General features: G+C 41.2%; 2 protein-coding genes across 3 annotated transcripts; one reads left to right on the plus strand and one right to left on the minus strand.

The window, feature by feature from the left end:
• Positions 1 to 27: 27 nt before the first annotated feature.
• On the plus strand, positions 28 to 2,944 carry LOC108116212 (centromere protein J). Its single transcript, XM_017227998.2, has 2 exons — positions 28 to 1,955; positions 2,016 to 2,944. The coding sequence occupies exons 1-2, from the start codon at positions 114 to 116 to the stop codon at positions 2,871 to 2,873; spliced, it is 2,700 nt and encodes an 899-aa protein (XP_017083487.2). The 5' UTR covers positions 28 to 113; the 3' UTR covers positions 2,874 to 2,944.
• Positions 2,919 to 3,781, minus strand: LOC108116214 (melanoma-associated antigen B2). 2 transcript variants are annotated; one of them, XM_017228001.2, is made up of 2 exons: positions 3,439 to 3,781; positions 2,919 to 3,384 (listed from the first exon to the last, which is right to left on the minus strand). In XM_017228001.2, exons 1-2 carry the CDS (start codon positions 3,668 to 3,670, stop codon positions 2,969 to 2,971), a joined length of 648 nt encoding a protein of 215 aa, XP_017083490.1. In that variant the 5' UTR covers positions 3,671 to 3,781; the 3' UTR covers positions 2,919 to 2,968. The 2 variants fall into 2 exon arrangements, with proteins under 2 accessions (XP_017083490.1, XP_017083489.1); XM_017228000.2 differs by having other exon boundaries at positions 2,919 to 3,781.
• Between the last annotated feature and the right edge of the window lie 6,705 nt (positions 3,782 to 10,486).

A 10,486-nucleotide genomic window follows, 5' to 3' on the forward strand; every position in this document is an offset into this window, starting at 1 on the left:
ATACCTGTAAGACGGGACAGTGTTGTATAGTGTGTGTAAAATTTTAAATTCCTGTACGCGTTCAGCGTCTAAACAAAATAGCGCTTTTAAGAGAAAATAAATGTGAAATAGGTATGCAGGAAACCGACGAAAGTCCCATTGGAATGCCCCTTAGTCAGGAAGCCATTACGCAGCGCCTGGCGGCACTTAGTCGTTGGCAGGACGACCAGAAGCGACTGCTACAGGAGCGTCAGAGCAATCAGCGCGTTTTGCTCGGCTTGGAGCAGCGCAATATGTACAAAATGCTGGGACTGCTGCACCAAGAGACGGAAAACCAGAATATCAGTGTTCTGGAGGACTCTCAGTGGGACGAGGACCACTCCGTACAAATGCCTCGACTTGCGGCGGAGCAGGACGACCAGGAGCTGGAAATTCCCTTGACCAGTCCCCAGCCGGCCAAGCCCAAACGCCCTTTCCTCCGCCGCGGTGAAGGTCTAAAGCAACGCTTCAAAATCAATCCTGATCAACTGCGTCTGGAGAATTTGCCGCGCTATAAGTACGCTAATGCGCACCCCCAGTTCCGAACTCCCCAGCTGAAGAAGGGTATCCTTAAAAAGAAATCACCTCCGGCTTCTTCTCAAGTTCCCAAAGCCCCAGAACAACTTGATATTAACGAGCATCGCTTCCAGCAGGTGCTAATCAACTCCAAGAACGTCTGCAACTCTACGCCAGATCTCAAGTCCTCGTACGCCTCCTCAACAACTGCTTCAAGCATCTCACCCAGAGTTCGTTTTGTAGAGCAAAAAGGGTGGCCCATGCAACCCAACCATGCGGATGATGAAGCCTCCGCAGAGTCCAACCCCTTGACCGGTGTTTGCTGGGCAAAAGTATTGGACACTCAAAGCATTAAGCCACCTCAAATCCAAAGACGCTCTGCACAAATCCGAGTGGAAGATGATAGCAATGTAAGCATCTTCGAGCTACTCGAGCAGAAAGCCACTGAGGGCAACATTGATATGAACTCCAGCTGCATTCGCACCTTCATGGCACGCAAGGATCACCGCCGCGTCTTAGCTGATGACTCTGATCACATTGTAGTAACACAACAGGTGAGGCAGATGCGGTTGCAACCGCAAGTGGATAAGGTGATGGTCCACGAATTGGATGAGGAGGAGGAGGACGACGACGAACAACAGTCCAGTGAACAAACTCTGACAACGACACCCATCCAGGTGGGGAAAACCCAAGTGAGAGTGCGCTTCTCCGACTCTAATGATACCCACGAATATTCTGATGCAACCAGTCTTAACGACGGCTCCAATATTCAGCTCTTTGAACAGTTCAAGTCGGCTCTTTTTCAGGCTTTGGAGAAGAAGAAGAAGTCAAGTCCCAGTCAGCAGCCAGAAGAACCCTTAACCCAAGAGCTGCAGGAAAAGGCCCATCTTGTGCGGACTCGTCTCGAAGAACTTGAGACAGAGATTGCCACCTTTAAGGAACAAAATACCCAACTTCTTCGTCTCAAGCAGCAACACGAACTAGAGAGGGCCAAGTGCACTCAGGATCATATGGAGGCCATGGAACGCGTTCACGACGAAAAGATCCAGGCGGAGATATACCTGCACGACGAGCGCATGAAGATTGAAGAAGAGCGCCGGAAGTTCGAGCAGCAGATGCGACTGCAAAAGAGCAATGCAAATACCAAAGAAAAGAAGGAGATAGCAGCCTTAAAGCAGGAAGTGGAGACACTGCAGCTGCAACTTAAGCAAAAGGAGCAGACCCACGTTTCTGCTCAGGCACGACTTCGTGCTCAATTGCGTGCCAGTGAGAAGGAGCAGCGCAACTACCGCGACGAGATTGAGCTCTTACACAGAGAAAACAAGCGCTTGGAGCAGGAGCTAATCAGGATTGGTCGCGAGAATAACAGCAAAATGCTGCAGGAGATCAACCGAAACATTGCCCGGCTGGCACCCAAAGTGGTTAGTATAAGCCAGAGTACTTCTTGTCAATAATAGGAGTTAACAAATTTCCGTTTTTAGTTGCCCTCTGCCACCATGTCGGATGTACTTGATGAAAACGGACGACGAACTCAATCTTTGGATGGGACAGCTGGTAAGCCTGTAAAGCAACGAGATCCACCAAACCGTCGTCAGAGCAGCGGCAATGCTGAAACGAGAAGCCGCAGTCGCTCCCTGGGCAGAAACAAGAAGAAAATCGAAGCCCTGAATGAGAGCTTCGCCTCCAGCAGTTCTGAGGCAGTGGAAGAAGACCTGCCACCAGTAACAACTGCCAAAGCTAAATCCCCGCTGGCTGCTAACTCTAGCAGCGACTTTAAACGGGAAATAACGAATGCTGATGGTAGCAAGGACATTTGGTATCCCAATGGAAATCTAAAGAAAATCAGTGCAGATGGCATGAGCGTCCGAATGTTATACTTTAACAAGGACATCAAGGAGACTGACATTAGGGAGGGCACCGTAAAGTATTACTACGCTGAGACAAACACCTGGCACACCTCTTATCTGGATGGGTTGGAAATTCTCGAGTTTCCCAATGGACAGACAGAACATCGTCGGAAGGACGGCACCATCGAGATTCACTTTCCTAACAACAGCATTAAGGTAGTCGATCCCAGCGATGCAGAGAAACTAGAGGAGTGGCGTTATGAGGATGGAACTCACCTTGTACAGCTTCGAAACGGGGACAAGATTCTGAATTTACCCAATGGTCAAAAGGAGATTCATACAAAACTAAACAAGCGAAGGGAATACCCGGATGGAACTGTTAAGTTGGTGTATCCGGATGGCAGCCAAGAGACTCGTTACTCCAACGGTCGTGTTCGCTTAAAGGACAAAGACGGCAAGCTCATCATGGACACAGACTATGCTAAGTACTAGAGGCGGGTCTCTTGCTTCCATTGTGAATTAGTTTTTAAATATATATAAAAGTTTCTTTGTTTATTAAACTATATTACATTTGTGGTTTTTTAATTCTACTGCTCCGCATTTGCTCCCTCCTGGGCCATGGCCAAGTAGTGATCAAACATCTTTGGATGTTGATTTAGCAGCTTAGAGGCAAACTGTACGATCTGTTCATAGGTAAACTCTGCCTTGGCTCGCACTCCCCAAAGGAAGAAGGTTTTGGGATCATCGTAGGCGCTCAACTGGGAACGTTCCCGCTTTAGGTACTGTTGCTTCACGAACGTTTCCTCGATCAGTTTGTGGAGATTGGGCCCGAAGTATCCGTGTTCTTCGTCAGCTTGAATATTAAGCATTTCCAGCATTCCCCACAGTTTGGAGTCCTCAATGCGGTTGCCGCGTAAGAAGATGTACATGAGGATAATGTACAGTAGAGTAAACTGGGGTCGTTGTTCCGGAGTAAGCTCGTGAATGGAGGCTAACGGCTCCTCTGCAATGCAAACGAATGTCTTAAAGCCAGCATCCAACGGGGTAAGCAATATACCGAAGCGTTTCGCCAATAATTTAGTGACCAGCGGTAGACGTTTCTTCAGTTCGTTCCTGTCGCCAGCCGCTGGCACCAAATCCTTGTCCTTGATGGGAATCTTCTGGGCGATGTGATCAAGGATGTAGTTTATAATGGCGCGAACTTTATCGTCTAGCTCTTGAACGGGCTGTTGTGATGCCTGAGAGAGATTGACATTCTGGCTTCTAGATGCGCGGGATGTGCTGGCCATTTTCAATTTATATGTCTTAAATAAACTTCAGCTTTTAGTTTTGTTGTTTATTTAGGATTTCTCTAAAATATAATGGTAAAAATCAAAAACAATAGGGTTTTATTCAACACTATCTCGAGATAGAGATGTAACTAAATCGATAGTGGGGTTGGCTTCTCCGCTAAATGTAAGCAATTTATAACCACTAATTGAGAATTAAGAAATCGATAAACAGAGAATTGTTCGGTATATAAATACCGAAATTGCGCGATAATTTAATTTTGGAAAATTTTAATTCTGTCCATTATGTTGCACTTCAATATGCTTGTCTCTTTTCTATACTTTCTCGCTTTATTGGCATTTTAGCCTTTTCAAGTGCAAATGGCCACTTAATGTCCTCGTTAAATCCCACAATCTGGGGCGGCTCAAGTGCTTTCTATAGTGGGTTAATATTGATTTAATTCCTTTTAACACAGCAGCCTTTCCTTTTACACATTTGACTGTCAGTTTAACTTGTGCGCTGAGCCGAAAAGTTTGTATAACAAATATTCTACAATTTATTTAATAGATAACCAGCCAAATAACATATTACATATAAATTGCAAGGAGCCACCAGAGGTGATGTGTTTTTAATTAAAATGGCGAAACCAGCGCGACGTGCGGCAGCAGGAATCAAACAACTTTCAAAACTAAACTCGAATGACATGCACGGTCAACATTCCCCACGGATACTCAAAATAAACAGAGACCGAGCCAAACAAAACGAAATGGAAATGCATTTTGCGCAGACACACGCGCAGGAGTGCACTTCCAGACGCTGGAGAATTACATGGCCAAACATATTTTATTGCCTTGAAATGTGTGTTTTAGGTGGCTGGAGTGAAAACTAGTTACCTACGTCTGAGCAAGGTGCCCGATCCATAAGTGATAAATATACAGGCGGAAGGCAGACAAAAGTTGACTGGCCAGGCGGCAAACTTTAATTGATTTACCATTGTTTCGACCTAAACAAAAGCCAAGTATCAGAGTTCAGATTTTTAGAGCCTTTTGTTAGTCTGAAATGGATATCCGACAGCTTCTGCAATATTTTCTGCGCGACCAGTGACTTTAACAGTCCTAGAATTTGCATGCCAACAAGTGAAATGGCTCACAGTCCGAAGAAACCGCGAGTGAGTGAGTCAACAAAACGCATTGTCAACGCCTCGACTTTGACTTTCTACACACAGGCAAACAGTTTTGCTTTCAAAATACGCATTGTAACGTCGGGTTTGTCAACTCTAGCCCTACCATTTTTATGGCCGGCTAATTGTAGTCAGACGGAGACGGAGAAATGTTTCATTTACTAAAAAGAAAGTCAAGGTCTTTTCTGAGCGACATGAGGGGCAACTTGCTTTGCAGCTTTGGCGTTTAGGGGCCAATAAAAAATTAGCAAATGACATGAGCATGCCATTTAGAATTTTCATGATAAACAAAAACCCATGACCAATAGCCAATAGAGTAACGACAACGGGTTTTTCTGCTCACCATGGTGGCAAAAACTATTAATAAATTAATAACAGAATCAGCAGAGGCAGCAACAAAAAAATGTGTGCACAAAAAAGAAAGCCAAGACAGGAATGTGGAATGTGGAGAGACTAATACTCTTTAATATTCGGGTTTATTGGTTATTAAATCTATTTTTTATGATGTACAAGATGTTCTGTGTAGGTTATTTTTGAAAAACGTAAAAATAGATTAAAACAAAATATATATACCTTAGTGTAATATATAAACCCTACAAAATTTCTTAATTTAAAAATCTTTTTACCTCAAATAGTTAAGGACCTAAATTACATGATAAGATAGCCCCATCTTTTATCATGTGTAGTCTCTTAAAAAGCATTTAATTTATTCTTCTTCGAGTTGGATGATTTATTACCCCACAACTTTGTTGGTACAACCTCTTTCAGTGAACTGATAACCCCGATTTCGGTTGCCCTGGAACGGAATCGAGAATATAGCAACAATAGCCGGCTATTGTTGATTCAGTCTGGTTGCGTGCTGTTCTTAAAAGTGGACTGCCTTCAGCGGAGTGGTTTGGCATTCTTGTTTAACGGCTGCCGCTCGTGGTCGATATAGCTGATCTGGCCGATCAACATTAGCTCGGAAGCTTGTGACCGGCACTTCGATTAGATTATGATTTGCCTCTCTCCGAACGACCAGTTCGCTAAATGTCAATCTCAATTAAAAAACTCTGCTTTAATAGTGTGTAGCTGTATGCTTTTAAAGTTCAATTCTAAAACAAAAGACTTGGATAACAAACTTGTTCTGCTTAAGTCGCCGGCTGCTTAATTAAGAGGTCAAATGGATACACCCAGACCCTGGCCGAAAATAAACCTGCTTGTCGACCTTTTACACTTAATAAATTTCGATGCAAACTAGACGCCAGCCCCTGATAATCAAATTAAACGCTTATCAGTTCAGTTAGCCAAATGGCTGCAACAATCGTCGCAATTAAAGTCAGACAAATGAGCAGTGACTCGACTTCACTTGGGGGCCAAGTTCACTCGTGCATGCCTAATCGCGTATACGCACCGTGTGACGACATCGAACTGCGGGGGGGTCTGATTCATGGTTTGCATTCATATAAAAATAACTGATGTCTAAGCGGATCTAAAGTTTGTACTGGGAAAATACTAGTTTGATACTCAATGAGTTTTGCTTTCGTGCATATTAAACATTCCTTTGAGGGCAACAGGATTCCACTTGTAGGAAGACATAAATTCGTTAATTTAAATGACTAATATGCATTTGTTTCTATTTGAATAATATATTCGCAGCTTAATACTTTTCAAGGTCATTTTATATTTATTTCTTTGCATCTTTCTGGGTCTTCAACTTGATCTTTTCGCCTTCGTTTGTTTTTATTGCTCTCGAGATTCACAATCTCTCGTTCGGCCGGTCATTCTAAATGGTTTATTAATTTTATGGCCCGCGATTCGATGACTTTGAAGTGGGCCAGCATATAACACACACAAATATCCACAACTGAAACCCACATCACCTTAACGTTTATATACGCATTTAATAATTATTAATTATATCAAAATGGCCATGCTGTTTTGTAAACAATTAAGCGTTAAATTCAGTGTCTGAGGACGGACAAGTTGGTCAAAATTAATGGCCTTTTGACTGACGCTGACGAAAAATACCCATCTAATGAGTCATTTAAGGCACTTGAAATGATACGCGAAATTCTCCACACCAGCCGAAATGCTAAATAGTTCATGTAGTATCCGGCGCCGTCTTGAAGTTAATAAAATGTCAATTAGGGTTTTCTCGAACACACGTTTTTTGACGTTGGTGACGTTTTCGCCTTGTGAAGGTCGATCAGCAGCTTTTTAGCAACCGTATCACATGAGACGAAATGTGAATCACATACTCGCATTTCGTATGCAGTCGACGGACTTTGTCACAACAGCCTTGAGCTCCATCATAAAATTTGCATGAGAGAGTGCCGAAAAACAACAATAACCAATAAATTGTTGCATAAATCGCGGCCGGCTTCCTGTGTGAAAAACTTTCACAAGCCGTTTGCCAAAAGGCAAAAATTGTGTATAATTATTATTAAGCTTGGTGTCATGTTATACATGCATCAATTTAATGGCTTTGGCTACGCCGAAAATCAGTGATTGCCTAAGTCGACCGATCGTGAGAAGATCTGCACTCTGAAGTCATGGTCATGGTCAGGTGGGGCTGATCGACCAGCCACTGTGTCAACGACTCAACTTATTTCTAATTTCATTTCTCATCAAAATTTATACATTTCAAAGTTTGAGTTTCTGTCAACAAAATGTATTTATAAGCTATAAAAAAGTGTAAATACTGTAACCAAATGTTTAAGACTTTTAATATTTTATACGAGCTTACGAGCAGTCAAACAAGTTCGTTTAATTCATAAATTAGCAAGTTTACTTAACAGCCATAAGATAATGTAATATTTTTAATATTTAATAAGCATTCTATAAAACAGCTTAAAAACCAAACCCTAAATATCTTTTTTTCTCTTTACAAAAAGAGGGAATTTTAAGCTACTTATTTTATCCCAAATTTCAATTTATGTTTTCTAAACAAAAGACGTTATTTGTCCATAAAACTTCTGAGGCGAACCGAAGGCCAAATAAATAAATTCACTGTCGCAAAGAATTCCCAGGGCAAGACTTTTGAGTCACGAGTCGAATATTCAAAGAAATTCTGTTAAGCCAATTTAAATCCCGGCCGGGAAGATTATGCAGCACATATGATGTCATGTCTTCGAAATGAAGTTTCGGTTATTTTTTGAGTTTGAGCTTGAGCTTGGGTTTTGTTTTCTGGCTGTTTATCAGCATCTGGATATCGGCTCACCAGGCGCAGCGGCCTTTTTGAACGCATTTCATTAGCGGCTATATATATGTCTATATCTATATATATAAATATGTTTCTGGGCAGGCTTTGGGTATATTATATGGGTATAGTTGTCTGAGCGGTGTCTGCATTCACAACCGGTGTGGCTGTCTTCGCACCGGCTTGCCTTTTGTTTGTTTTTTGTATATATAAAACATATAGTCGTAAGAGTGTGCCTATATGAGAGTATACATGTATATATATATATACCACTTCGGCCTCAACAAGTCTGCATTAAAATGCATTTTTTGTATATATTATACGCTGCATGTGCCTGTGGATTTGCTTTACTTTTACTTTCATATGCAACTGGTTGCTGTGGCTGCTAAAATGGGGAAGTGCTGTGCGAGTGTGGGCTTTGTTTTTCTGAGTGTGTGTACTGTGTTGTTTTTGCTGCAATGAAAACTGTTTGTAAAGTGATTGTCAATCATTTTTGGTGGCATGTCGCCTAACCGCTTTGACAATAAACGGCAGCAAACCCCCAGCAACAATAACAGCACAATGGCAGCTGCTACACATTTTTTTGGGTTTTGGCCACGTTCGTTGGCCATATGATTTGTACTTGTGTTGGCTCAATTAAACAGTTTTAGTGTTTATATATTGCGAAATATATAAATGTTTAAAGGTGAGTTGGGTACTGTTGTGCCTAAAATGCATTTAATTCTTCAGGAAACTATTTAGTATGGGCACTTGTTTATTAGAAAAAAGATAAAGATTACTGACAGCCCCAAGATATATCAAAGCTGGTAGCTTTAAAACCACTTATAACTCGCTTATTTATTGGTCTCCCTGCCTTGATTTATTTGACTTTAATCATCCAATAATAAACAATAAAATTAAGACCAAACAAAGAAACCCCGAAAATTAAGCCAAATATATTGACGTAATATTCGGCTGCGGTGCAAGGCAAATTGGCTAAATGCTTTTAGTGAACAAATAAGGAAAACTAAGCCAATTTAAAACGCTCCGACTGTGTTTCTTTTATTTCGGTCTCGGTGGCTTTTGAAACAGACTCGAATCGAGATTAAAGTGGAAAGAGATTTTTCGGCTGGTTTCATGGCCCCAGTTTGGCCAACTCTCTTTTAATTTTATCATGAAATTTTCATGTGCAACACGAATGAAGACATTACGTAGAAAAAAAAACCAACTGGAAAAACGAACTGCGAAAACTTGGCCCCTCTCTCATAGTCATACTCGTATATCCATGGAATGGCATTCGAAAACTTCATTTTTCGCGTTTTTATATAATGTGGAAATGACTTTTGGATTCATTCGGCATTTTCGCTAATTTCGAATTTAATTTCGAGTTTCTATGTAGATTGTACTCTTAATTAAGCCAATTATTATTGAACAACTTTCCCTGCTCTTCGTCTCCTATCGCATTGCATGCGATTGGGTAAACCAAATCATCACACAGGTATCAGGTTTACCAGGTCCAATCTTGGGTGGAAGTGGGTGCTTATGTCTGTGGCCATTTGAGATAGTAAATTAGCTATCAGTTGGTATCTTATTTTGTGGAAGTCCCCTTGACAGTTCGTAATTGTTAGTTAATTATATGGGAAAGACATCTAATCTTAGTAATTACCAAAAAAGACTTTACCCATTAAGCAGAAGTATTACGATTGTGTGTGTCTTTTTCCACTTTTCTTTATAGATTTACTTTACTTTTAAAAAATATCAATTCCTTTGGTTATCTAAGGTTGTCTTTCTTTGTTATTATTAAATATATGAAATTTATTTAAATTTAAATTTTCATTATAATCACACAACAAAAAGAGATTGAAAATAAAGTAAACGTTGCAGAGCCACCAGCATTGGTTTCCCCTCCTGCGGTTTCTTTTTTTATGAACCTTAAAAATTGCTCCATTCAAAAAGAGAGTGCATAAACTGAAGTTGCATTATTATTATTATCTTTTTACGTTTGTCTTGTATTTTATTCTTTGGCAGCAGAGGCCTCTCAATGACAGTGCGATAAGCCTAAGAAAAAAATGTAAAAACAAAGGGAGACAATGCAACCTGGCTTGTGTTTGTGCAACACCAAAAAGCGCATTTCTGCATTATTCTTTTATGTTTGCATTTTAAAATATGCAACCACAAGGGGCAGCCTCAATAACAAAGAAACTCTGTGCACATTTGATACTTTTTGACGTCTGCGAGTAGCGTTGAGTTGGCTTAGATTTGGATTTGGATTTGATTTGATTTGAGTTGAGTGGTGCGAGTTCTTTGAACACACATTTCCCTTTACTGACGGCTGGCCAACTTCCAATGCCATTGATATATGATGTATGCTGACGGTTTCTGGGCGCGTCTCCAAAGCCCAAATGGTGGATTGATATTTGCATCGATGGCATTTGATGGCGGTGGATCAGTGATCGTTGGAACTAATATTTGGGGGAGCAGCTCGAAAGATAAGGC

This window comes from Drosophila eugracilis, unplaced genomic scaffold, assembly GCF_018153835.1.
Source record: "Drosophila eugracilis isolate 14026-0451.02 unplaced genomic scaffold, ASM1815383v1 contig_722, whole genome shotgun sequence".
NCBI lineage: Eukaryota > Metazoa > Arthropoda > Insecta > Diptera > Drosophilidae > Drosophila > Drosophila eugracilis.